The following is a 27,353-nucleotide window of genomic DNA, read 5'->3' on the forward strand; positions in this document are numbered from 1 at the left end:
CAGGCCTGGAATTCCGTCCCTCAAGACGCACACAGGCAAGGGGGCTAAAACCCGATGTCTTGCCCCGCCAGGGGAGCTGGGGTGAGCCCCAGAAAGCTCACACAGCACAGACACACTTTATTTATATGTGTACATATGTATACAGGTGGCTGTACAGAGCAGAGCCAGCGGCCCCCTGGGCTACGGGCCTGGGGGCGTGGGGCAGGGCGCACCTTTTTTGGTCAGGCCTGCTGGGGGTACAGCGTCAGCAGGGCACCGGGAGGTCAGCCCCACCTCAGGCTTGGTGGCTGGGGCCGAGAGGGAAGCGGTTGGAGCTGGGGGCCCTGCACTGCTGGACCCATTCTTTGTGGAGGCTAGGGAGGGGGCCTGGGGATCTGGGGAGAGTTTGGGGGAGGTGGGCTTGGAGCGAGGCCCGCTCAGCGTGGTCCGCTCCTCCACCACCTCCAGCACCCAGCACTCCCGACCCCGGGGGACCTCAGGTGCCGGAGGTGCCAGGGAGGTGGATTCCTGCAACCCCTTGGAGTCTGCACCAGGAAGCTGGGGCGTCCCGGCCTTGGCCCCGGGACGCACAGGCTCTACGACAATTGGCACCGGGGGTGTGCCCGCCTCACCCGAACTGCTGCGCCTGCCGGTCTCATGTTCCTGCACTGGGCTCAGCGCGGCCTTTGCCACAGCCCTGGCCACCCCACCCGCTCCATCCTCTGTCTGCACGCTCTGGTGCCGTGTGCCGCTGGCATCCCGCTCCAGGGTCCGGCCCCCGGGAGTTGTCGCACGGGGTGGGGTGCAGGCCTCGGCACCCCCGGGGGACTCCTTCTCCTTACTGGACGCCGGCGGCCTCGGGGCGCCCTCGGGCAGCAGCGGGTCCGCGCCCAAGCTCAGGGGCGACTCTTGGCGGCCCAGGCGACGAACGGCGACCTGCCGGGGTGCGCCAGGACCCTCGACGGGGGGCGTCTCGCCGTCAGATTCAGCGAGGCTATGTAGCGCCAGCTCGCCGTGAAAGTCCTTGCGGAAATCCGGGTGGCCGACCTCTAGGCTGTGTTTGCGCAGTGCGCCCTTCTTGTCCGCGCCGAGCGAGGCTCCCAGCTTCTCCGCCGACTGCACGCGTTTGAGGAGAGGCGAGCGCGGGGGCTCTGCACTCTTGGGGCGCGGGCGCACCACCGGCGGCGACGAGTGCAGCTTCGCAGGGAAGCTCTGCGTCGTGTGCGAGCTGCCCACCGTGTGGCCTGGCAGCGGCGGCGGCGACGCCTGTGTCGGGGACGGCGTGTGCGCCAGCGGCGACAGCGGGATGTTGCCAGCCGACTTGCAGCGCGCAGAGCGGTACTGGCGGTGCAATTTCGGCGACAGGCCGTGCAGCGTGCTGGGTCGGATGTGGTGCGACGCCGACGACGCCGGCGAGTTGGGCGTGCTCGAGGCCGGCGAGCTGCTCTGGGAGGAGGCGCCTGCGGACGGGCGAGAGGGGCTGGAGCGCGCGGAGGGCACCGCCAGGGCACAGCCCCGCCACCCTTCGCCGCCTGGCCCGCCGCGCGCAGGCGCAGAGCGTACCTAGGTAGGCGGAGTCGGGCGTGGAGCGGTAGCTGTGGGTAGGCGAGCGTGCAGGCAGCCCGTGCGTGGGCGAGCCCGGGAGGCTGTCGCTGGACGAGAGCGACCGATTCAGCGACGACAGCGAGCGGCTAGTGTGCAGCAGGTTTGACTGCTTTGTGATCTTGCGGAAGAGGGAGCTGCGCTTCTTGCTGGGGGACAAAGAGGGGGCCACCTACCCTTCACCAAATTCCAGGACTCCCGGCTTCTCCCACTTCAGGGCCGCACGACCGCCCACCCTTCCTGGCCCCTCCCTTCCCAGCTGCAACCCACCTATCAGAACCAAAAGAACTTTCCTGGCCGCTGGTCCCATTAGGCTCCTCCCGCCTCAGGCTCCACCCATTCCTTCCTGGACGCCCCCACCCCAAGCTAGGGAAACACTCCTCAAGACCAACTTTAAAAAAAACAACAAACAAAAAAACCCCAACTTTTTTCTGGCCCGCCCACCTCTCTAGCTCCTCTGTCTCCAGCTACAGTCCACCTAACAGGGCTGGGAGAAATTCTCCTGACCCAATTTTGTTTAGCTCCTCACTCGAATCCCCCCTCAACGACGCGTCCAGGACAAACTCACTGATCAAAACACGACATTCTCCCGGCCCCGCCCACCTCTCCTAGCTCCTCCTACCTAGAAAGGAAGAAATTACCTCCCTTGGCCCAGTCTTGCCTAGCGTGCTCATTTCACCTAGAAATCCCTTCTAACAGCCCTCCCAGCCGTCTAAATATATCCAACAGGTCAGGACCATCCCCTAGATGGTCTCCTCTTTAGTTGACAAGTGCTGACGCTGCCCACCTTCCAAGACGCCCCCACAAGGTTTTCTTCCCAACCTAGAAACCTGGCACAGCTTCCTTCCCTGGCTTCTGCCCCTTGCCCAGCTCTTCTTTCTCTGTCCTCTTGTTTTTGCCGCATGGCCTCGACCGGTCACTTTTCCTGGCCACTTCCCTCCTCAGGTCCCCACCACCTCCCACCTTAGCCCCGCCCACTGCACACACACACACACACACACACACACACGCGCGCGCGCGCGCGCGGGTTTCCTCAGCCCGCTGTTTAGAGACCTGCCCACTGCATTTGGCCCCACTCACCTCTCCTGGCCCTCCTTGGCAGAGGGCCGCTTGTTCCTCCTAGCCATTTTGGCTTTGTAGCTGCTGCGCCGGGCAGGGCCAATGCGAATGGAGGTATTTTCGAAGGGTGTTGTAGTCACTGCTACCTTATTGCCACTCTGGGGGTCAGAAAGGGGGAAGGGCTCTGCTGGAGGCTGCTCAAGCAGCTCCAGTTACCCAATATCTCTTCACCCTTCCCCCACCCTCTGGGCAGGGTGCTCCCTCCCTTGCACTCACCTTAAGGATCAGCTCGACGACCTCAGGATGCACCATGCCGTGCACAGGCTCTCCATTCACGTGGGTGATGAGGTCACCAGCACAAAGCCCTGCTTCCTGGGCTGGGCCCCCCTCTTCCACGTGCTGGGGACAGGACACCCCCGTAGGGGTAGGGTCACGGGATTGGTAACAAAGAAAGCTCCCTGAGCTTCTTGCCCCAGAAACCTAGCTCTGCGTGCGCAACAATCCTCGTCTACAGTTTGAGCAGTCCCTCATCCCCGGGGTGGGGGGGACTTCTCTCCACCCACCCACCCCTCATCTTGGGACATAGACTCCAAGCACGAGCGCTCACCCAGACAATGTGATGAACACTGTAGACATCTGAGTCACCCATGTAGACGCGAATGGCACGCAGCGTGAAGCCGTACTTCTTGCCAGAGCGTTGGATGGTGATGGGGGAGCGGAGCCCACTGACAGCCGGTGAGTAGTCCCGGCTGGGTGAGGAGTCCCGTGAGGATGGGTTAGAGGAGAGAGATCGTGGGGACATGGGGCTGGCCAGGGGTGAGCTTCCATGGGGGTCCACTGCAGACACAGAGCCATGGTCAGAGATTGGGGCGGACTCAAGACACATCTCTCCCTGTATCTGCTCCTCCTTCCTCCCAAGTCAAAGTCCCGGGGTTCTCATTGGTCCATCCCAGAGCCAATCATTGTGGACAGGGAAAATACAGTGTTTTCATCAGCCTATCCTGCCACAAATGGAGACAGCCCCTCCCCTGCTATGTGGAACCCAAGGTCACCTGCAGGAATCATGACGGACAAAGCAGTGGCCGAAGCTGACTTGATGACTTTGCCCCCAGTTCGAGAAGGCCTCTTCTCTACTGCGGGGTCTCCTGACAGCTGCTGGTGCCGCGCCCGGCGCAGAACCAGGTCATTGGTGGCCCTAGGGCCTGATGAGTCCCCATCCTTCGAGGGTGGGCAGAGGTCACCTGGGCGTGGGCGGTCAGCTGCAACAGAACAAGTGGGTTAGGGGTCAGTCCGAGGCCACGGACTTCTGCAAGCTGTTCCCTCTGCCTGGAATGCTCTTCCCACTTCTCTCTCTTGTGAGTTTCATGAAAGCAGGTGACATACCCATTTAGCACAGCTCCTGATACACAGAAGTGCTCAAATACATTTGTGGACTGAGAATGGAACACGAGGTGTTCCCCATGTTGATGAGAATCCCAGGCTGGAGTGTGAAGAGTGGGTGAGATCTTGTATAAACAGCACCACGCTCACTGAATGCTCAATATATGGTCACTGGGGAATTGGGGAAGGCGGCGAAGGGGACACTCACTGGCCTCGGGGTCCCCAGCGCTGGGGGTGCCGTCCCCTTGAACCGCCTCTTTGGCGGCTCGCGCATCCAGCGAGCCTGGGGGGTCGGAGCTGGGCCGGGGAGGCCTGCGCATCCGGGCCTCATCCTCGTCCTCTTGAGGGGCGCTGAAGCGGCTCGGCTCTAACAGTGCAGAGAAACGGCGGCGCGCGCCCAGCGGGGGACTGGCCTCCCCTTCTAGGAAGCTGGCCTCAGAAGCCGAGAAACGCTTGCTGCTGGAAGGGGTGGGGGTGGGGGGGTGTCAGAGGAGACACGCCCCTTTGGGCCCCGTCCCCCAAACCCATTCCGGTCCCTGCTCACATCTCCGGGGAGCCCCCTCTCCAGGTCTTCTCGCGCAGGGTCAGGCCTCCCAGGCCCTCCCGCTTGCCGGCCGCCTTGTCCTCTGGGCCCTTAGCGCTGGGCTCCCGCTTGCCGGGCCCCGCTGCCGCCACGGGGGTCTTGGGCTCGTGCTGCGACAGTTGCTCCATACTGCTATACACCTGCAAGGGCAGACGCTGGGTGGTGGGAGGCAGGTCCGGCCCCAGGTCCCGCCTTCGCTCTCGGACCAATGCGCTTCCCGCTGCCGGACCCGCCCAAACTACGCTCCACCCGCCCACGGCCGGGCTCCGCCCAGTTCTGGGAAGCACCCCGGCCACCTACAACTCAATTCAGGCCCCGCTCCACGGTTAGGCCCTGACCCGCCCGTGCCCTCAAGAACCTGTTCTTGCCCCACCTTCCTAGGCTTCACACAATTATGTCTACTCTCGTCCAGGCGAGGCCTGCACCCCCTTCCGCTCTTTCCCCAGGCGAGATCTTACCCAGCCTTGCCCCCGCCCCCACTGCGCATCCTCCCAGGCCCCAGGTCCTGACCCCGCCCCATTCAGAACTAGCCCAGCCCCACCGTGGGCTTCCTTTCTACGACTGTCCGGGTTCCCGTTAGATTCCACCGGAGGCCACGGGGCAGTCCCAAGACCCCCATGCTGCCGCCCCCGAAAGCCTTATCGCTCCCGGATCTCTTACCCCCTCAGTGGCTTCCCCGGCTCGAGACCTGGGTCCCCACCACCGCTGGCCCCGGCCCCCCGGGTCTCACCCACCCCTAGCCCAGCCTCGGCCCACCTTGCTGAAGCGCGGCGAGCAAGAGGAGAACTTGCGTATTTCCACGGGCTCCTCTTCTGTGGTGTCGTCCTCATCATAGGAATTCACGTGATGATACCTGTCTGAGCGGGCTGAGGATTGGGGGGTGGGCCATAACCGCAGGCAAGGGTCCACTCCTCAGATCAGACACAGCCCCCGCACCCCGCCGGAACAGGCCTGCAGGCCCCTGCCCCACTCCCCGGACTCAGGCCCCTCCCCCAAGCTGGGGCCCAGCCCCACTCTCAGAGGCTCCAGAGAAGCCACACCTCCAGATCGCACCTTCAACCCCGGGCCCTACCTCATTCTGGGTCCTAGCACCCCCCACTGGACCGGCCCCGGAGCAGGCCCAACTTGAGAACTCCTCCCACTCCAGGACCCATCCCTACCCCGGCCTCTTTTCTTACCCTCTTCTCAGGCTGAGCCCCACCTCTAGCCAGGCCAAGCCTCCCAGCAATGCACACCCCCACCGCAACCTCAGCCCTCTGGTCTGGGAGGTCCTCCAGCCAGCTGGGGTCCCCGCCCAGGCTCTCTCACCTCACCGGATCCCGCCCCCTGTCCCTGCTCACTGTCGAAGTAGCTGGTGTCATCCTCGGACTCCAGGTGCGGGATGAACTCGGCTTTCTGCCTCAGCAGTCCTGTCCAGTCCAGGTCTCGAAAGAAACTGTGCTGCTTCACCTCAAAGGCACCACCTGGGGAGGGAGCAGGTGGAGTGGGGAGGGGAGGGGGTCCCGGAGGGGCTGAAGGCCAGCCCAGCAGACAGCCCCAGACCGCGGCCCTGGGAGTCCTGCTCTCTGACAGCGGCCCCCCGCCCTCAGTTTCTCTGAAAAGCAGACCCCTCACCTGCCCCAAGCCGGACCAGGGGGTTGGTCTGCAGGAGGCTGGATATCAGGAGCTGGGCATCCGAGGGCAGGGCCTCGTCCCCCTCTGGCCACAGGATGTCATCTGCAGAAAAGGCGGGCCTGGGGGTCACTTTTTGGAGTCTACGAGGCCTTGGGCTGGCCCGTGACCCCGCGCCCCCACCTGCCCACCACGGAGGCACGCACCGCTGATGACCTGTCCGAAGAGTTCTTCGGGCGTGTCTCCAAAGAAGGGTACGCAGCCCACCAGGAACTCATAGAGAATGATGCCCATGGCCCACCAGTCCACCGGCTTGCCGTAGCCCTGGCGCAGGATGACCTCGGGTGCGATGTACTCTGGGGTCCCACACACCTGGGGGCAGGCCGTCAGCCTGCGCCCTGGCCGCAGGAGGGGCCTCGAGGGAGAGCCGAGCCCCCCACCAGGCCCTGGGCCCCGCGGTTCTGTCGGGTCACTCCACCCACGGTGACCCCCATGCCCGCACACACACCTGTTTGTCCAGGAACTCCCGGGCGTCCTTCTCAATGTGGCCTTCATACAGATTGGTGGTGAGGCTCATAAGCCCCATCTTGGAGAGGCCAAAATCCGTGAGCTTGATGTGCCCCATAGAGGTGATGAGTAGGCTGCGATGGGTGGGGGGAGGGGAGGGTCTCAGAAATGCGGCCCAAGTCCACTCCTGGTCCTCCCATGCCGCGGCTTCCCGACCAGCAGGGAGGAAGTGATGGGAAGGGCCAAGGCTCACTTGTCAGGCTTGAGGTCGCGGTGAACGATGCCATAGTTGTGCAAATACTCCAGAGCCAGCACCGTCTCGGCAAAGTACATGCGCGCCATCTCCACAGGCAGCGCCCCGATGTTCTTCAGCAGGGTGGCGCAGTCCCCCCCTGTGGGGGAAGGAGTTGGCCCGTGTGAAGAGCGAGGCACCCTCAGCCTAGAGCTGAGCCCTCAACACGCACCGTAACATCAAGTCCTCACCTCACATGGCTCCCATTTCACAGCTAAGGAAGACTGAGGCTCAGAGAGGGACCTCCCTCTCCCCGGATCACATGGGGAGTGCCCTCTACCAGGCTTCTCTCCTCCTCTTAGCCATCCTCCAAAGTTAATATGATCAGCTGATTTCACAGGGGAGGGGACTGAGACTCAGAGAGAGGTTGGGTCACGCAAGGAGTCGATGGTGGAGGATAGATCTGGCCAGTACAAAAGCCTGACTGTTGTTTTTTTTTTTTTTTTCCTAAGATTTTATTTTTAAGTAATTTCTACACCCAACACGGATGGGGCTCGAACTCATGACTCAAAGATCAAAGGTCACATACTCTTCCAACTGAGCCAGCCAGGCACCCCAAGCCTGCTTGCTTATTGACTGAATCTGGAAGCATATGGCTCTTGATCTCCTGGAGTCTGGATCTTGATGGTCTGGGGCCTTAAAATGTAGATTCCTGGCCCCCACCAGATTTACTGTAAACAGCATTCGTATTTTGGTCTCCTAAGATCCATTCCTCCTTCCTGTTACAAAGGCTGGGGTTTCTTCCAGGCGCAGCAGCCAGACCAGCATGTAACCCAAGTTGCTTCAGTGAGTCAGTCCCCGACTGACTTTCCCTTCTATTTTCACAAAGATTGCTGATCTCATAGGATGTAAACTGGGATCGGCTGGATAGCAACTCTGCTACATCAGAGCCTGTCTAGAGGGAAGACTACACATGGAAGAACAGGGTCAAGAGACGAAGAGATTCCTGATGACATAGTTTGAGCACCCAGATACAGCCATTCCTGAAGGTGGCATGATTTTTTTTAATCACAAGTCAACAACTTCCTCCCTCCCTTCCTTCCTTCCTTTGTTCGTTCGTTCGTTCCTTCCTTCCTTCCTTCCTTCCTTCCTTCCAGCTTGAGCCAGGTTTAGCTGGGTGTCAGAAACTGACAAACCAGACTCCCTGAGGGTGGGGCCCAGGAATCTGCATTGGGCCACAACCTCAGGGAATCCTGACACACACTGATGCTGAGAACCAAGTGGAATGACTTCCAAATGAGCCTTTGGGGCCGGGCCACACTCAGGGGGCGCAGGACCTTAAACTGGTATGGTCACCTCCATCTTGGTCTCCTTGCCTCTGCCCTCACTGCAGCAGCTGAATGGATATTTTAAAACATAAATCGGATCACATCTACTCTGTTTAAGACCTCATGGCCAATGTCTGTTGCACCTGGAATGAAATCCAATGCCATTGGGGGCTCTGCAAGGCCCTGCATGCCCAGCCCCGTCACCTGTCGATCTCCCCCGCCCCGCCCCGCCCCTCTCCCCGTGGCTTTGCTCACTTGGCTCCAGCTTCCCTGGCCTCCTCACCGCTCCTCCAAATCCAGACACCTTCTCACTTAAGAGACTTTGTGCTTGGGTTTCCTCTTCCAGGCCCCTGCCTCTTTGAGCCTTATGGTCCCTGATGCCATCCTCACTGTATGAAATCACCTGGCCTCCTCTGTCTTGTTTTGCTTGTTTATTGCCTGTCCGCACAGACCAGAATGTAACCTCCATGGGGGGAGAGGTGTGCCTGTCTGGGTCCCAACTGCCACCAGCGCCCAGTGCAGCATGTGGCATGAGGAAAACGAAGAGGGGACATCTGTTGGGTGAATGGATGGTTGACTAAGGCTTGGGGGGCAGCATAGAGACCCTGCGTGTCCTAATAACCACAGGATGTGTGTTTCGGGCAATGGATGAATTAATATTTGGGTGAATATAAGCATGGATGGGTGGATAAGCAGGTGAAAAAATACACTGGTGGCTGGATGGACAGAGAGTAAACAGATGGGTGGATGCGTGGATGGATAAATTGTGGAAGAACAGAAGGAGAGAGCCAGGTAGGATGAGGTGGCTGCTAGAATACAGTTGTGGATGGATCGATAAAAATATGGATAGCAAATGGAGGGATGGACAATGAAATAGGTGCATAAATATCGGTGGATAAATGAGTGTCGAATAATGGTGGGTGAATAAATGGATGGGTGAGTGAATGGCTCAATGTATAAAAAGACGGATACATGAAAACAGATGTGCAAGGCCAAGAGCGAACCCTAGTATAAACTAGAGACTTCAGTTAATAATCACCTATCCTCGTTGGTTCAATTGTAACAAATGCGCCACAGGAAGACAGCGGGTAAATCGTAGAGGAAACTGGGAGGAAAGGGGGTTATGTGGGAACTCGATGTACTTTCCAGTCTGTTTTTCTGTAAACCTAATATTCTCTAAAACATGAGCTCTAATAATTTTTTAGAATAGATGTAATGGATAACAGATGTATGGATGGGCAAACACAGGGATAATCAAATGGGTGTATGAATGGGATGGATGGATGGATGGATGGACGGATGGATGGATGGATGGATAGACGGATGGATGACGGATGGGTGGGTGGTGGATGGATAATTGGATGGATGTACTTATACTGAGTGAAACCAAAGCAGATAGATAGAGAAACCAATATGCGGCTAGATATAAATAAACAGATGAGATGGGTAATCAATGACTGGATAGATAAATAGGTAGATAAACATACAAGTGGATAGGCAGTTAGGTAACTGAGGCTCAGACAGGCCACTGAGCAACTGTGACCAGCGTGCATCCCCCCATCTTCCCTGCAGTCCCACGGGCAGCCACACCTTCCACGTATTCCATGACCATGCAGAGGTGGCGCCGGGTCTCAAAGGAGCAGAACATGCCGACCACAAAGGGGTTCTCGGCGAAGGTGAGTATATCCCGCTCCACAAAGGCCTGCTGGATCTGGTTGCGCAAGATCAGGTTCTGTTTGTTTATCTTCTTCATCGCGAAGCGCTGCCTCGTCTCTCGGTGCCGCACCAGGTAGACAGCGCTGCAGGGGGAGAGAGCGAGGACCGGCCATCACCTCCGAGACACCCGGCCTCCGCCACCCTCCCCCCGCCAGAGCCCCGGGTGGCTCACCCGTAGGCACCATTGCTTATGAGCTTGATGGTCTCGAAGTCGTTCTCTCCGGGTGGTTTCTTAGCCTTGGTGGTGGCGCTGCGGCCCTGCAGGGGAAAAAGGGAGACCACCACCGCCATCATCATAAGACTAGAACTCTTATCGTCCCATTTTACACGTGAGGAATCTGCGGCACAGGGAGGGGGTGGACGGATCCTTCGTCAAGTGCCACAGTGAAGGAGTAACAAGGTCAGGACTGGAACCTGATACTGACTCTGAAGCTATATTCCTAACTTTTTTCCACTAGGAAAGAAGCCTACGAAATAATCACTTTCATATACAAAAAGCTACCAGAAATCAATAACAAAAAGCCCACCAATGGAAGAGAAAATACAGACAAGATATGTGAACTACAATTAGAGCTCTTAACCATATGAAAAGATGCTGAACCTCACATATAGTGGCCGAAGAGCAAATCAAAATTCCCCCAAGATACAATTTTTCACCTAGCAGACTGGCCAAAAGGATCCAAAAAGCTGACACCCTCTGGGTGAAGCTGTGTTGGAACAGGTACTTTTATGCCTTCCTATCGGGTGTGTAAAATGGTACAACCTCCATGCAAGGTACTCTGGCCTATAAAAAGAAGTATAAGTGCATGTTCCCTTTGATCCAGTAATTTCATTTTCGAATTATTGCTACAGATATGCATGTGAAAAATTACATATGTATCACCTCGCTCATTGCAAGATTGGAAACAACCCATATGTTCATCTTTAGGAAACTGGTTAAATAAACACACGAGAGGCATCTGCGTAAAGGAATACTGTGCCACTGTTAAACAGAAAGGAATCGCTCAGTACACTGATTCAGTATTTTATTAAGTGGGGGAAAAAAGCAAGGAACAATATGTACTGTAAGTTTTTTGGCAAAATAGAGCTATCTAATCGTATTTAGGGGGTGCTCAGTAGCACATATACTAATATTTGGGGGGGATATAGGTCAATGGGGGGACGAGAGTGGGTGTAAGATATTTCTCTGTACACCTTTTTTGAAAATTATGTTTATTTTTCTTTGGGACAAAGAGATTTATCCCGTAAGTATTTCACAAAAATGTGTGACATGAAAATGTTAAATTTGTATGCTCCTAAGAACGTAGTCTAAAAACATCTGACCCAAAACTTGACAGAATTACAGGAAGAAATTGCTCAAAACAAGGATTTAACACATATTTCTCAGAAACGATTAGATTAACCAGGCCAAAAAAAAGAAGAAGAAGAAGAAGAAGAAGAAGAAGAAGAAGAAGAAGAAAAAAGAATAGGGACGTGGAAGATTTGAATCACTCAATTGACAAGTTTGATTGAATGAAATAGGTAGAATCCTACAAACAACAATTAAAGATAAATACCTTTTTAGAGTTTTAGAGTTTTGAGTGATGTCATCCCATTACCTATTCAAAAAATTAAACAAATGGCATGCATAGTGAGATTCTGTTCAATATATATATAAAGGAAAGATGTGCGTGTGTGATGTGTGTGAATTCATAGACACAACTTGAAACAAAGGTTACGAATTCAGATGCCTTAAGGGGCCAGGCAGGCGGGGGGGGGGGGGGACAGGGGGGGCACCATGCATGACTGGGGGGGCAAGTGCCCCATATCCTAGGGGCAAGCGCCCCCACTTAGGGCCAGCTGGCTCCACCACGGTGTTATCAGAACTTCCAATTTTTCAAAAGAAGGCCCAAACCCAGACTGTGAGTCGAGATCTTCTCATCTCTAGATTTCGCTGCAATTTGAAAAAACAAAAACAAACAAACAAACAAACAGAGCAGTGCCGAGTCCAGACAAAGCGCATGTGCGGCCACTAGAGCTGGCAGTCTCACAGAAGGAACATCTGTCAAAGCGTGGCTGGCTTAGAGGTGGGTCACGGCAGTTTTCACTATGTTAAGTGGCTAATGCAGAGACATCCAACCAACTCAAAACCCCACGCGGGGTTCCTCACGATCCATATGGATCAATTCTGCTCCTGGCTGTGTACCCATAGGACTGAAACGGTTATACACACATGTCCACGGCAGCACTTTCACTTTCAGACAGCAGCCAAAAGACGGGAACAACCCCAATGTCCACCAAGAGACAAAGGATAAGCAAATGCAGAAGACCTGTCCAATGGAATACGATTCAGCCATAAAAAGGAACCAAGCGCTGATTCATGTCACGACATGGATAAACCTTGAAAACATTGTGCCGGGCACAAAAGGCCACAGAGTGAAAGTAAATTTATATGAAATATCCAGAAGTATATATGAAATACACATTGAGGCCAACTATGAAATTTACATGAAATATCCAGAATGGGCAAATCTATAGTGTCCCAATTCAGAGGTTGCCAGGAGGGTGGGGGGTGGGGGGGCAGGGAGAGTGGGAAGTAACTGCTTAATGGGTATATGGTTTCCTCTGGGGGTAACGAAAATGTTCCAGAGCTAGATAGAGGTGAGGGTTAGGGTTATACCTTATTGTGAATATACTAAAACCCACTGAATTGTTCATTTTATTTATTTTTTTTTTTAATTTTTTTTAACGTTTATTTATTTTTGAGACAGGAAGAGACAGAGCATGAACGGGGGAGGGTCAGAGAGAGGGAGACACAGAATCTGAAACAGGCTCCAGGCTCTGAGCTGTCAGCACAGAGCCCGACGCGGGGCTCGAACTCAACAGAGTGCAAGATCGTGACCTGAGCCGAAGTCGGCCGCTTAACTGACTGAGCCACCCAGGCGCCCCAAGAATTGTTCATTTTAAAATGAATGCTTAAAATGGTACATTTTAGGTACCATGGGTACATGGTTGGATTATGTGTATTTTACCATGAAAAGAGAAAAGGCCCACGGAGGAATGGCGATGATTAACCCAATTCACAGATGGGGAAACTGAGGCTTGGACCACGGACCAAGAGATCCACCCAGCCTGAGGACACAGAGCCAGGAGGTGAGCCCTGGCCTATCCTGCCGGAACCAGAGTGCTGACCGCTGGCCCTCTTGGCCTTACCTCAGAGAGGTCGTCCTGCTCCGGTGTATTGGAACCACCGCTGTCCTGTTCCTCCAGGTGCACCACGTCTAGGAGGGGGCTGAGTGTGAGCGGAGGCTGGGGTCCGGGTGGGTTCACCCCAGCCCCCTGCACCCACCAGCCAGCACCTGGAAAGGGGTCACGGGTGAGGCCCAGCTGGCGGATGATGTAGCGGGGGATGTCAGTCTTGACAAGGTGGCCTTCCTTGGCGTGGCCCTCCGCCGCCTCCAGCAAGTGGTAGAACTCCTCGGGGTTGAATTCCTGGGGCAGGGCAGCAGCAGGCTCAGGGTGGGCTCCAACCCTCCCCCAACCCCTACCCGCCCGCCCCCCCCCCACGCCCAGTCCCCTCACCAGGCACTCCAGAAGCCTCGCGGGGCGCGAGATGATGATGAGCAGCTTCTTGACCAGCTGGGTGACGAAGGCAACCTCCATGCTCTCTGAGCGTTCATAGGCCTGGGGCGGCGGGCACAGTGGGGGTAGGTTTCACAGGTGCCCGGCTTCAGCCAGGCCCCTCTCCCCACCCCACTGGGTACACACTGTTGCTGTTGTCCCATTTTACAGGTGAGAAAACTGAGGCTCGGGCCACACGGTAAAAAGAATGACAATGACGGTAGCCAATGTTGTCCTAAAACCTTCTCTCATTCATCTTCAAAACAGCCTATGCTCCAGGCCAAGTTAGAATCCCTCCACCCCGGGCATGCTTTCCCCTCCGGTCCCTGTGTGGCTACCTGATCCGTGTCTAAAGTCGCACCCCACCTCCTGGCTGTGCCCTCAATCATCATTAATGACTGTACTCTGCTTTTCCTGTTTTCTATCCCATGAATCCCCTTCTACCAGGCCATATGTTAATTTCTCTATCGTGTCTATCAAGGCCAAGACCAGGGTGAGGCAATGAGGCACTCACCCTGAAGCCAAAAATCTCAGTCTTCAAGGTAACTAAGATTTTGATGCAGGATGTGAAAAAAGCATGCAAAAAAAAAAAAAAATCCATGATAAGCAAAATAACAAAATTTAAGGGAGGATAGGATCTATTAGGGTTGTCCTGAGCTTGAAGCAAAAGGGAGGAAGTGTGTGGGAATCTGTACATGTTTTCTCAGTGATTAACAGCTTTAATAAAAATATTGTTGGGGCACCTGGGTGGCTCAGTCGGTTAAGCGTCCGACTTCGGCTCAAGTCATGATCTCACGGTCCGTGAGTTCGAGCCCCGCGTCGGGCTCTGTGCTGACAGCTCAGAGCCTGGAGCCTGTTTCGGATTCGGTGTCTCCCTCTCTCTCTGACCCTCCCCCATTCATGCTCTGTCTCTCTCTGTCTCAAAAATAAATAAAATGTTAAAAAAAATAAAAAAAATATTGTTGATGATTAAAACCAGAAAAGTAAAATTCTAACAAATTCTGGTTTGATTATAAATAAAATACTCGAAATAATGTTAAGTTTTAATATACCCACTTTTCAATTTTTCCAATAATTACTTTAATATCCTGAGGGGGGGGGGAGATTAAATACTTGTCTCATCCGAGTCCCAGCCCTGATGCTTTTTATTTATCTTCTGACTCTCCTTACTAGAATGTCAGCTTCCTGAGGGCAGGGACTTTTGTTTGTTTTATTTCCAGGGAATTCTCCAGCTTCTAGGCCAGTGGGAGGCCTGGAACAGGTGCTTAATAAATATTTGTGGAATTCATGAGTGAGCAAATTCCCTTTTTATAGCAGAAGGACTGAGGCACAGAGAGGTTAAGTGACTTGGCAAAGGCTCCACAGTAAGTGATGAGCTGGATGTGAATCTGGGCCGTTTGGTCTGTGCTCTCAATTCCTACGAATCTAGTGCCAGAATCCAGACTCAAACCGGATCTGATGATGAATCCCATAAGTCAACGTACTGCCCTTCAGGTCGGAGTGGGCGCCTGGAGCCCGAAGCCCCGTATTCTGGTCTTTGTGCCCTTATCCAATGTCATTCCCTGAAGACAGTACAGTCACTTGGCTTCTGTGCTCCTAGAATTTCCCACATTGCCTTCTCACCTCAGGGCCTTTGCATGTGCTGTTCACCCTGCTCGGCACACATTCCCCCCAGCACTTCTCATAACTGTCACTTCCTCATTATTCTTGTCCCAACTTCAATGTCACCTCCTCTGGGGAGGCCTTCTGGACCTAACAAGGGAGTCCTTGACACTCCATCTGACTGCCCTGATCTATTTGCTTCAGAGCCCTAAGCATCAGGTGAAATCACCAAATACCTTGATCTGTTTCCATGTTTCCTATCCACCTTCCACATTAGAATATCAGCCCCAAGAGGGCAGGGATATTTCTCTAGTTTGTTCACTGTTGGGTTCCCACTGCCCCAGCACACAGTAGTTGCTTAATAAATGCAACCCACTGTCATTGAGTTAAGTGGGGGTATCATCTTGTTTACTTTCATTCATTCATCCATGGAACCAAAATTTATTAATCACCTACTGTGTGCAGGACACCGTGCCAGGCATCAGGGCCGCAGCAATGAACAGACAACCTCATCATCCACCCGTGGGACTGACATTTGAGCAAGTGAGACAAAAAATAAGATAAAGAAAAATACACAGGAGGACGGAAAGGGCTAAGTGCTAAGGAGAAAACTAAAGAGACAAGAGACGGTGGGTCGTGGGTTTGACATTTTAAATAAGAGGGCCTAGACGCCACCTGAGATGCTGATATTTGAGTAAAGACCTGAAGGAGGTGAGGGAGGTTAAGTCCCTGCCTCCCCCACCACTCCAGACGAGCACCACGTCCTTGCACTGGGGACCACGTCTTTCTCTCCCACCCCTGAAGTTCCACGGCGGCGCCCGGCACGTGGTAGGCGCCCTCTGAACGGAAGTGGGGTGAAAGAAGGCGTCGGGCCTGACCGAGCCAGCGCCCCCCGAAACACACACACTCACATCCTGAAGCAGCTTCTCCAGGTTCTCCTGCAACTCGTAGAAGTACACGGTGGTGATGAGGCCGTCGCGGGACTTGGTCAGGCAGTCCCGGGCCAGCTCGATGATCTGGTGGTGGATGAAGCTGAGCACGCCGTCGGCCAGCGGCAGCACGCTGTCAGGTTCGTAGGCACGGGCGAAGTCGCGCAGCTTCTCCTCCATCTGCGCGGTGGCCTGCGAGGGGGACAGAGGGCCGGGGTGCCGGCGCGGGGCTGCGCCCGGAGGCTGTGGCCGCCGGGAGCCTGCGCTGCGCGCGCCGGCCACCAGGGGGCGCGCGGAGCTAAGGCGAGCGAGGGCTCCCGCCGCCCGGGCCTCCCCGCGGCCGCCCCCCGCCCCGCCTCACCTTCGGGAACCTCTCCTTGTAGACATGGTTCATCATCACGATCTCGTTGTCGTAGGAAGAGGGGGAGCGCCCGGGGCTGCGGGGAGAAAAGCCCATCCTGTGTAGCCCCCAACCTCCGAAAGCAGCCAGGTGTGAGATCCCACCCCCGCTCCCCCGTAAAACTTCACCCATCGTGCTGTAACCCGTTTAATCGCGTAGGCAGAGGTCTCACAACCCCCCCCCCAGACCATCAACTTGGGGTGGAGGGAGGTTATCTACCCACCTGAGGCTCCGCGAGCGGGGCCGCACTGCAGGAGAGCGGCGGCCACCATCTTCGTCTGTGATGCTCTCGGTGCTGCCGAAGTGTTTGGAAAGGAAGTGGAGCTCATCCACGGTGGGCTGGTAGGGCAGCTGGTGCAGGCGCTCCTGGGAGGAGCAGGAAGACTGGGGGGAGGAGCGGGGCCGGGGTCAGAGCCACCACAGTCCCCCCACAGCTCGCGACCCTGGGCTGGGACTCCTGGGGCTGATGGGCCACTGGGCAGGGTCGGGATCAGGACCCGGTTTATGATCCTTGGATCCCAGGGTCCAGGTTGGGACTCCTGGAGATAGACAGGGGGGACGGGGACAGACACGGATGCGAACTGTGACACACACAGATGTGGCCAGTGGGAGCCTGTTAAAGCCTGAATCAAGTCATATCCCTCCTCTGTTCAGAACACTCCATGGCTCCCACCTTTATGGACCCTGAAGTCCTCCTCAAGACCCACAACATCCTGCAAGATCTGGTCCTGTCTCCCTGCCATCACCTCCGCCCACTCTCCCCATCAGTTACTCGGTCCAGCTGCACAGGCCTCCTGGATGGTCCTTGAACAAGCCAGGCACACTCCTGCCTCAGGGCCTTTGCATTGAGGGGCCTATGCTCCCTCTGTCAGGAGCATATCACTACAGATCACTCCTCCTTTACATCTTTGCTTAAATGTCACCCCTGTGGGTGACATTCACCCCTCTGAACACACATCCCTCACCCCCTATCCCTGCCTTATCTTGTTTCTTTTTGCTGTATTTATCTCCTGACTTACTATATCTTTATTATTAATTTGTATTGCTGCCTGCTCCTTGAGGGCAGAGACTTGGTTCTCCTTGGTCCCTAGTCAGGGTCTAGCACGCAGTCGGGCAAACACAGACCCGCAGATATCAGTGGAGAAACACAAAGATATCCACTTGATTCTGCAGGCAGAAGGGTCTTTTGAAACATTACATCACTCATTCCCCATCCCACCAGTATCTATTAAAATAATTTTTTCAATGCACATAACATATGATCTACAGAACCACAATGTCAAATAGCTCAGGCTGAAATTTTAGTAAAATTTAATATAAAGCAAAAAAAAAAAAAAAAGCCTTTATATGGCTTCCCATCACATTTAGATTAAGATCCACCGCCCTGCGCTGGCTGAGAAGCCCCAGCATGACCAGGGTCACTGCCTACCTCACCCTCGTTCCTCCACTTCCACCCCAAAGCTCCAGCCAGTTGAGGTTCTTTTCAACTTTCAAATGCAACATGTTCTCTGTTGCCTTTGGGAGTTTGCACATGCTGTTCCCTGGTCCTCTTCGTGAAATACCCCTCCTTTCCTTCCTCCACCTGCCAAACTCCTACTGATCCTTTGTCTTGGCTTCAATTCCACCTCTTCCAGGAAGCCTTCCTTGACCCTCCCCCCCAGCTGAGTCAGGTGCTCCCTCCTGTTATCACCTTACCTGGTGCCACTCCCAAAACAGCTCCAACACCCTGTATTGTAAATATCTTCTTACTGGTCTGTCTCCCCTCATGAGGGCTGCATGAATCCTTGGATCCTGGCCCACCTTATAGAGCCCACCCACCATATGACAGCCAGTCACATGATAAATGTCTGCTGAACATCATACCAATGGATGGATGAGTGGACCAGAGACACAGGCAGAAAAGGGGGCAGGTGGAGAGAGACTTTGGGTATTGCGGTGGTTGAGCAAATGCACTCTGGGGGAAGAGTGTGCTGGCCCCGGCCAGCTGAGACCCTTGGCAAGTGGTTCGACCCGTGAGCCTTAATACCATTATCTGTAAAATAAGTTGGCGATAGGCAGGACCCCCAAGAAGATATGCTGAGGGTGGAGAACAGGGCTTTCAAGGGGACCTGTAACTTGCCAATAGATGGACGGGTGATACCTTGGAAAACTAGAGAAACCCAAAACCCTCATTAAGGCCAGCGCAACTGCTGGCCTGGGTGAGGGCTCCCGCCCACTCGCCCACCTGCCGACTCACCGAGACGGTGGAACTGGGTGTGTTGGTGCCATAGCCGGACGAAGGAAGTGAAGCCAGAGACCAACGGCGTCCATCCGCCCTGGAACCCAGCCAAGATGCTCAGAGGCTGCTAGGCCCCACTGGTTCCCCCCCCTCCCCGTCCTCAGGGTGTGGGGGAAGCTACTGGCTACCACTAGGGTAGGGGCTGGGGGTATATCTGTACTCTACGATTCCGAAAGGCCCTCAGAGCCACAGAGGTAAGGAGGAAGTCTTCCAGCCGGGCACCAGGGACCTGGAGCAACGATCAGGAATCCCCAAAGCTGCCCCCATGATAAAGTGCTCAGACTGAGGCCACTTGAGCCTTCTCGGAGAAGAAAGGCCCCTCTTTTTCAAATACATACGCTGCCACATCCTCCCACATCTGCTCACTCACACACAGATACGGTCACTCCCACGGCCACACCCGCTAGTGTTAGTGTGACTCGTGTGATTGAGATCACACACTGACAATCATGCACCTTCACGCATGACTCCTCAACACGGACACACACACAACCCCTGACCCGTACACAGGCCCCAATCGCACGCTTCCCTACACGAACACACCATCACGCATGCACACACACACGTACACGCACACACACACGAACACGTACACGTAGAGATGGAGTACTCACACTCTGAAACAAAGACGCACACTCCCTCACACACGTTCTACTCTGCCACGTTCACACAGACAAATTCGAGAACGCTCACGCACTCAGTCACACATTCAAACTCCCACGCAGCCACACATTCATTCACACTCCCACCAGATTGCACACTCACATGGAAACGTACTTGGAAGGGCATGCTCTCTCATGCATTCACACACATTTACAAATGCACAGGGATACCTTCACACACGCTCACACTTGCACGCTGATGCACGCCCCCGTGGGCATATGTGCGGGCAGGGCCGCCTCACACGACCACAATCTCACAAGCCTACATTCACACATCCACATCAGCACAAAGATTGCATATCACAGGGACACACACTCCCAGGCATTAGCCTCCCTCCGGGGGGCGGGGCCCTCCTAGCCCACCCACCATGCAAGCGACCAGATCAGGTTCCAATCTTAGAGCCCTTTTCTGGCTCCCTAATGCCTTCAGCCGAATTCCGCAGCCAAGGGGATCTCTCCGCGGCCACCCCAGGGAGGCATCCTCTGTCCCCACAGTCCTGCGTGACTTCCACACGACAGCCTTCACCAGTCTTTGCAGTGATCTGCGTTCTCTGGCCCGCCACCCCAACTCAACCCCGAGGACAAAGACTGTCATTCACCCCTTATGCTCAGCTCCCAGCTCGCACCACGTGTTCAGACAACGTTTTTAGAATGAATAAAGTTCAAAGAAAAAGAATCCCTCCCAAACATCCTGGTGACTCCCAGAAGTTTCTCCAAAACGCATCGGAGGAATCTCTCTGCCTCCCCCAATTTCGCCAAAGGCCCCAAGAAAATTCATTAGTGACATTCTAGAAACCCTCAAAGATCCCCGTAGGGAAACCTATGATTGCTCCTCTCGGGCCCTGGAGAAATAGCTCTAGGTGCCCTTTCTCACGTTGGAGACCAAAGTCCCTCAATGGGCATCTTGCAGTCTGCGCTTGCGCACTTCATCTCCGTTCCCTGTCCTGTTGCTATGGAAACGCCCGGCCTGGAGCTAGAGGCTGGGGAGACTGAGACCCTGGGCTCAGAGCGCACGCGCTTTCGCTCCACGGCAAAGGAAGTCCCACTCCCCCTTTGATTCCGAATAGGCGGTTGGCCCCGCCTTCTCATAGGCCCCGCCCCTAAGGCCTGGCGCTTATTCCCGCTGGGACGCTGGGGCACTCTGCGGGTCCCTCAGGCCCCGTCTCAGGTGCAATTAGGAGGGGAACAGATGGCGGCCCAGACGGTGGTTGGGGAGGGTCCGGCCAGGGTTCTAGGGCCCCGGGGAGAGGGACTCACCTTCGGGAGGAGGCAAACGAGAAGTGGGCGGGGGTGTTGGGGGAGAAGTTGCGGGGGCTGTCCAGGGGACTGCTACCTGTAGCGGAAAGAGGGGGATCTTAAAGCTTGGTATGGGAGGCAATCCCACCAGGCCGCTCAAGCCCCAAAGCGGGTTGCCAACAGCAGCCCTTCCCGTTTAGTCTCGTCCCACCCACGTAAGAGTGGACCACGCCCCCTTAGCTGTAGCCCCGCCTCTCTAGACTGTTTTGGTTATGGAGTCAGCCCAGCTCCCCATCAGGCCGATTCTGTCTACATCTGAGATGGCCCCGCCCTTCAGGTACGGTACCTCCCCTCAACCCCAGCCCCTTCACAGTCTTGCTCCGCCTGGGCCTCCGCCCACAAAGGCCCCTTCAGCCGATTGACCACTGCCACACAAGATGGTCCCGCCCTTTGCCCAATCTGGGTCCTCCTCTGTTCAGTCTCCGCCCAATCCTGCGGCACGGACACGCCCCTACCCCGTAGCCACGCCTCCTCTAGTCTCGTCCGCACCCACCACCTGTCTCACCCAGGTGTCCAGGCAGTGGGGAGTGGGGTCGCGGCAGCGTGGGCGAAGTGCTGGTCAGGATGAGGCTTTTCCGGTTACTGGTGCGGCAGCTGCGGGGAAGGCGAGGCAAGGGGACCGGGCCGGGCCGCAGCCCAGTGAGTTTGTGAACCCAACCAGCCAGCCACCTTCCCATCTCAGATCCCCGCCTGTCTCCCATCTGTGTGTGCTTGGAGGTGCCCCCAGAGGATTGCTCAGAGGAGGAGGTGATGGAAGCCTAGGCAGGGCTGCGTATGGGAAGGGATGTGCGTGTGGCACGTGTGTGCAAAATTACCTGTGTGGATCATGTGTGACCATGGGAGGCACGGCGTCAGTCATGGAATGATAGGAGCGTATATTGTCTTGGGGGCTGTGCGTGACATCCTCTGTGTGTATCCACGTGTGGCGCCCAGTGTGTGAGTTCAGCACTGGGTTGGGTTGACCTTATGTGATAGGACCTGTGCCTTTTGCGTCTGTGTGGAACAGTGTGCCATGCCACTTGCCCATGACGAGATGTGCCATTGTGTGTTAGAGCGCGTGCCTGCATGATTTTTGCTACATGTGTCTGTGTCTTTGTGATACCCTGCCCTTGTGTATGTGTGTGACATTCCCCATGTGTGTCCACGGGTGGCATCTACTGTGTGTGAGTTTCATACCCTGTGAGCCTGCCACCATGTGTGACATTCCCTGGATGAGTCTTCTCTATGATGCGGTATGATACTGTGTATCTCTCTGTCTCTGCGAGATTCCCTGTGTCATTTATTCTGCCATCTGTGTAACACCGCATGTGATAAGCTTAGGTGATATCATGTGCTGTGACATTCTTGCGTGCATAGATGTCATTGCCATACATGTGTCTGTGTGCGTCCTGGATGCCATAATCGTGTGTGTGTATCGTCATGCATGTGACATCTTCCTAGATGTACATACACAACACTGTACCTGTTGGGCTGTTCATCTGTGTGTGACGCTGGGGGTGCCCCCGTGTGTCTGGGTGGGCATGACTCTGACCTACGGCCACTGTATGCGTGATGGCTCCAGGGTGTTTCTGGGCCACTAGGGCTGTAATGTGTGCATGTGTGTGACATCATGTCCTACGTGATGCTCTGTGTCACTATTTTCCGGCTGAGGCTGTGTTCTTGGTGGGGGGTAGTTTGTGCTATGATAAAGCCCCCCCTTTTCCTTCTGCCCCTCAGGATCCCAGATTGTGAAGAGGGAGCCCCCAGCCCCTCCATTCCCCTCACCCCCTGCCACAGTGACTGAGCACATTAGCGAGGCCAAGAACACGCGGCATGGGGGCGGGGGGAGGCCAGGCTGCGGCTATTGTTCCGAGGGTGCCAAGTCCCCCACCCTCCCCTTCTTCCCCTACCCCCACTGGGTTGCCGGAGCCCGCAGCGCCAGCAGACAAAGGCGCCGCAACACCCCCCCCCCCCCCCCCCCGCCAACAACCGGCGCAGCCTCCTCCCCCCTGCAGCGGTCCTCGCCGGCGCACAGTGCCCCCAGTCTCAGCCCACACTGTCCCCCAATTCAGCCCCATCCCCTGCAGAAGGCGCCGCACGGGCACCTCTGGCGCAGCTGGACGGGGTGCAGCATCCCGGGCCCCGCCCTGCGGCAGCGGCCGGAGGGGCGGCTTTAGTGGGGAGGGCCGGGTCAGGGTCTGAGGGATGGGGTTCTACCTCTTGGTGCGACGGAACATACTGCCGCCAGGGAAGGAGGGCATCGAGAAATTGGAAAGCGCTGTCCAGAGGGAGTCAGACATGACCCGGCGGCGGCGACATGGTGGCAGGTGCGGCAGTGGCGGCGGCGGCGCGGGGAGCGAGCGCGCGGGGCGGAGGCTGGAGCCGCAGCGGGCAGGGGAGGGCGGGGGAAGGGAGGGCCGTGCCGCTGCCGCCCGCCAGGAGGGGGCGCTGCTGCTCACCAGCGCTCCAGGCCCCGCCCGCGCGCGCGCGCCTGGCGCCCCCACCCGGACTCGAAAAGGGGCGGCCGGCCCTGCGCATCTCTCCCCAAGGCTCACCTGCTGCTTTTCCGGGGCAGAGGCAAATCCTTCTAGAAGGCAAGGGGGCAAAAGGATAGAGGTCAGAGTGGACCAGCAGCTGCTGTCTGCAAGCCCTGTCACCCCCTGGAGCGGCAAAAGTTGGGTGGGACAAGCTACTCATCAGCATCCTCACCCACACCTACGTTATGCACGGAGGGCGGGGCTCTTTGGGGGGGAGGGTACCAGAGTGATTTCTCTTCCGACCCCAGACACCAGCACAGCCCAATGTAGGACTCCTGAGTTGGCACCTCCGTGTGTGTGCAAATTAAACAGGAGCCTATGTGGAAAATATTTCTTGAGCACCTGCTGTATGCCAGGCCCTGTGCTAGGCACTGGGGACACAGCAGCAAATGAGGAAAAACCTCCTGCCCTTTTGGGACTAGCATGTAAAGAAGGGAAGCAGACAATAAACAAATTAACACAGAAGTAAACACGATAATTTTAAACAGTAATAAGTGTCATGAATAAAATTAAGGTGATATGATGCAAAATGGCTAGGAGGAGGACACAATAGTCAGAGAGGGCTGCTCTGGGGAAGTGACTTTTAAGATAGTTATTGAAAAAATAAGAGCCAGCCATGGAAGAATCTATGGAGAGAGCATTCCAGGTAGAAGGAACTGCCAAGGCCCAGAGACAGGAATGGACTTGGTATGTTCAAGCATGAAAGTTGAATGAATGAATGACTCCACACCCCAAGGGTTTTATCCCACTCCCAGACAGATTCAGTGTTGGGGGTGGGATAGTAAGGGTCGCTCAAAACTGAAATTTGCAATGGGAACCAGACAATGGCCAAGTGGTCTTTTTTGATAATGGTAATGACAATTGCTAACTATTAACTTTATGTGTCCAGACCAGAAGAAGGTTGTGTTCTGTTTGTCAAGCACTCGGGAAGCCACTATAGGGATTAAAAGTTATGGAAGTCTGTGCCCTCTTCCCAGGAAAGCATCGGGCAGAAGGAATGCCACCTTCCAGCCAGTTCAGTGTCCACAGGCCAAAGTGAATAAAGGAGGCTGGGTAGGGCTGCAGATGGAAGATTCTGGTGAGAGTTTCAAAAGCCTTTTGGTATGGACTCTAACCAGGGGAAAATGAGTTATGTTCTAGATCCTTTCTAGGATCTCTGAAAGCAGAAAGCCCTGCGTTCAAAGCTCAGATTTGCCTCTTATAACCTTGGCAAATGACCTTACAATACTCCAATGACCTTATAACCTTGGCAAATGACCTTCCAAAGAAGGTCCAGCAGACCTTCCAACAGATGACTCTGTGAGATGATTCAGGTGCCTGGCACCTTAGCATGAGGCCTAGCACATAGTAAGCACTCAATAAATATTAGGTCATAGGAGCAGGAGTTATTATGAATGGACATGCTGCTTGACAGAGGATGGGCCAAAGGTACCTCCCACTCCCATGGACAGAGGACAGACATATGGTTGGGGTCAAAGAGAACACTGTCCAGATCTCCAGCCATGCTCCCCTGAGCCACGGGTGACCAGAAATCCATTCCAGGTTTTCCCTCTGTTTTTGCAGGATCCGTTTGAATGAGGAGCAGCTGGGACCAGCCGGCTGGGTGGGACGACCGCAATGGCCCAAGCGAAATCTAGACCTGGATTTTTCGGCCACGGAGGCCAGGATTCCAGATCCGGGTACACTCGGCCTTCGAGGGTGAGCCCCTGGGGACCTTTAAACACCTCCCAAGTAGTCCTCGAACCTAGCCCCATTTGCTAGCGCTCCTAAATATTCTAGAATAGAAGTAAAGGGCAAACTGGAGAAGTAGGGGATTTGGATCCTTGCGTCAGAGTACACAGACACCACCTCCATCACTAGCTGCAGAGACGCTCTGCCAAGCAGATTCTGCTTCTCCCAGTGGTTGATGGACGGCGCTGGGGATGGGCTTTCGAACTCAGGATGCTGTTCGTATATACGATCCCAGCTGCACACAATTGGAGGCCCTCGGGAGCTCCGCAGTTGTGGGACAGCTCCTAGGGCGTTGCATCAGTGGGTGGGGGTGTATCCAAGGCAGCGAAGTGGTTAATCCCGCCAGAAAGGAAGAGGTAGGGACAGGACTCCGGCGGGATAGCACAGACTAGGGGTTGCCTCAGGAAGGAACGGTGGGTGAGTGGGAGGATCCCAGGCTGGGGGCGGGGTCTTGAGCGTTGGAAGGCCCGCGTGGCGATGAGCCAATGGGAGTCGGCGCTGGCCCGGAGGGCGGGAACACATGGTCTTGTAGGCTCCGCCCCTTACCGCCCTTTTCCTGGGGACCCGACGGCGCGGACCCAGTCTGGCTGCTTCAGCACCTGCTCTGGCTTTGCCGCCCCTTCCTCCCTTTTCCCACAACCCCTTTTCCCACCCCAGCACTAAAACGGGTGGGAATCCAGGGAAGTTCTCAAGAGCCCAAGGCTCTTAGATGAAGCCATTTGGGCTCTGTTGGAAAGCAAATTAGCTTTCCAACCCAGTTCTGTCTCCAGCATCCTCCAGACACCTGGGAAGTCCCTCCTATCACCTAACTCCGATTTTTCCTGCTGCAGTGACGGATCAGCTTATCTTGGTCTCCAACCTCAGGGATGGTAGGTTAGAGGAGTCCAGAAGTAGACCCTGGATGAGGGTTTGAATCTTCCCCTTCTTTGTCCAAGCTCCAGGCTAGGATGTAGCCTGAGTCTGGAGCCACCTAGGCTTTATCTACACTCCTCCAGATTATGTAGCGTGGGTCTGGGCTCCAAGGAGGATCAGAAGGACCAGACCCCAGGCAGGCCTTGAGATGAAGCTTTGATCAGTTTCCTCGCTGGGGTCAGTTTAGGGACAACATCGAACCCTCGTATTAACCCTTAGAAACGCAGTAAGAAGCTAGTAGAAAAGAACTCTTCTCAGCTTCAGAATCCCCACCCATCTTGAAGGTGGGAGTTCCTGACGCCTGGATTTCCCCACACTCCACAATCCTCAGTGTCCCACTCTGTGCAGTGGACTCACTCCCGCGCCTGCGCAGCCTGGAGACCAGTATCTCCTAAGGCTGTAAGGAGCTAAAAATCGCTCCCGCCCACCCACAAGCTGGGCTGGACTTGAGGATCTCGCGGGGGGGGGGGGGGTAGTGAAGGGAGGAGGAATGAAGAGTGAGGAGAGAGGCTGTCTAGGGTGTCTGTCCAATTAGGGCAGTAGGAAGAATCCTGGTGGCTGGGCAGATGCATGGAGGTCTCAGGGGTTCCCCATGCCTCAGAAAGGGGTTCCTGGGGTGCTGAGGGGCGAGGCTGCAGTACAAACATGTTTACTGCCTCTGCGGCGCCGGTTGCCCCGAGGGGAGCGAGCCCTGGGGCACTAACTTTGCTTTGCGCCCCCTCACCCCCAGATTGGCGCCGAGCCAGGGCGATGACTTCGGTCCCAGCCCCCTCCCCCTCTGGCGGGCCAGGTGCCCCTCAGGCTATCCTCGAGGGGGAGCGCTAGGCTGCACCCCCTCCGTCAGCTCCCTGGAGCCCCGGGCGGCGCCTGAGGGGCGGGGTCGCCAGCGCGGCGGGACGCGCGGCTACCGAGTTCCCCTCTGGTAGCGTCCCGAGGCCGTGGGAGGGGGCGCCCTGGCCGGCCCAGGCGCAAGTTCTCCCGCCCCCTGCCGGGCCCCGCCTCAGGGCTCCGACCCCTTCACCGCCACCCGGGACCGGGGCTGCCGCGTACCTGCAGCCTCCGGCGGCGAATCAGGCCCGAATCGTCCATGGCGGCGGCGGCTTCGGCCCCGGGGAGGGAGGAGGGAGGTGGCGGTAGCGGCGGCGGCGGGAGGAGGGAAGAGGGAGGGAGTGAGAAGCCGCGGGGACCGCGGCGGCGGCGGCGGCGGCGGCGGCGGCGGGTGGGGGGGGGGGGGGATGGCGGGGGCGGAGCAAAGTGGGGCGGACCCGGCGCCGTCACTGCGTCTGGGCGCCCGAGCCCGGCCTCGGCCAAGGCTGCCCGCGCTAGGGGGGGCGGGGGGGAGGGTAGGGGCGGGAGGGGGTAAGCTAGGGAGAAGCTTCCATATGCCCCCAAGGGAGCCAAGCTACGAAGAGACACCTATGAGGAGAGAC

The 27,353-nt window shown here is 56.1% G+C and overlaps 1 protein-coding gene and 1 long non-coding RNA gene across 5 annotated transcripts; one reads left to right on the forward strand and one right to left on the reverse strand.

The window, feature by feature from the left end:
• Nucleotides 1-97: 97 nt before the first annotated feature.
• Nucleotides 98-27,107, reverse strand: MAST1 (microtubule associated serine/threonine kinase 1). Of its 3 annotated transcripts, XM_027050519.2 has the most exons (27): nucleotides 26,974-27,107; nucleotides 23,299-23,330; nucleotides 21,270-21,358; nucleotides 20,726-20,801; nucleotides 18,765-18,843; nucleotides 16,752-16,912; nucleotides 16,490-16,565; nucleotides 16,111-16,320; nucleotides 13,559-13,660; nucleotides 13,336-13,468; nucleotides 13,190-13,257; nucleotides 10,170-10,255; nucleotides 9,872-10,080; nucleotides 6,975-7,113; nucleotides 6,723-6,855; nucleotides 6,421-6,586; nucleotides 6,218-6,319; nucleotides 5,944-6,066; nucleotides 5,360-5,469; nucleotides 4,565-4,743; nucleotides 4,229-4,479; nucleotides 3,693-3,899; nucleotides 3,248-3,477; nucleotides 2,917-3,039; nucleotides 2,662-2,798; nucleotides 1,543-1,730; nucleotides 98-1,439 (listed from the first exon to the last, which is right to left on the reverse strand). In XM_027050519.2, exons 1-27 carry the CDS (start codon nucleotides 27,010-27,012, stop codon nucleotides 181-183), a joined length of 4,707 nt encoding a protein of 1,568 aa, XP_026906320.1. In that variant the 5' UTR covers nucleotides 27,013-27,107; the 3' UTR covers nucleotides 98-180. The 3 variants fall into 3 exon arrangements, with proteins under 3 accessions (XP_026906320.1, XP_026906319.1, XP_026906323.1); XM_027050518.2 differs by lacking the exons at nucleotides 23,299-23,330; nucleotides 26,974-27,107 and adding an exon at nucleotides 22,961-23,130 and having other exon boundaries at nucleotides 4,229-4,476; XM_027050522.2 differs by lacking the exons at nucleotides 23,299-23,330; nucleotides 26,974-27,107 and adding an exon at nucleotides 22,961-23,130.
• Nucleotides 20,526-26,326, forward strand: LOC128314947 (uncharacterized). 2 transcript variants are annotated; one of them, XR_008297250.1, is made up of 4 exons: nucleotides 20,526-20,636; nucleotides 20,965-21,041; nucleotides 24,844-24,978; nucleotides 25,782-26,326. It is a non-coding gene; the product is annotated as an uncharacterized LOC128314947 (long non-coding RNA). The 2 variants fall into 2 exon arrangements; XR_008297249.1 differs by lacking the exon at nucleotides 20,526-20,636 and having other exon boundaries at nucleotides 20,779-21,041.
• Nucleotides 27,108-27,353: the final 246 nt, after the last annotated feature.

Source organism: Acinonyx jubatus, chromosome A2 (genome assembly GCF_027475565.1).
Source record: "Acinonyx jubatus isolate Ajub_Pintada_27869175 chromosome A2, VMU_Ajub_asm_v1.0, whole genome shotgun sequence".
NCBI classification, from domain to species: Eukaryota; Metazoa; Chordata; class Mammalia; order Carnivora; family Felidae; genus Acinonyx; species Acinonyx jubatus.

Excerpts from the sequence above, each read along its gene's own strand:
- MAST1 (XM_027050522.2), bottom strand. The coding sequence starts at position 23,043 with ATGTCTGACTCCCTCTGGACAGCGCTTTCCAATTTCTCGATGCCCTCC. Across the intron at positions 21,359-22,960 it reads ATGTTCCGTCGCACCAAGAG|CTGCCGCACCAGTAACCGGA; the intron begins GTAGAACCCCAT and ends CCTTCCCCGCAG. Across the intron at positions 4,744-5,359 it reads GCTCGCCGCGCTTCAGCAAG|GTGTATAGCAGTATGGAGCA; the intron begins GTGGGCCGAGGC and ends CTGCCCTTGCAG.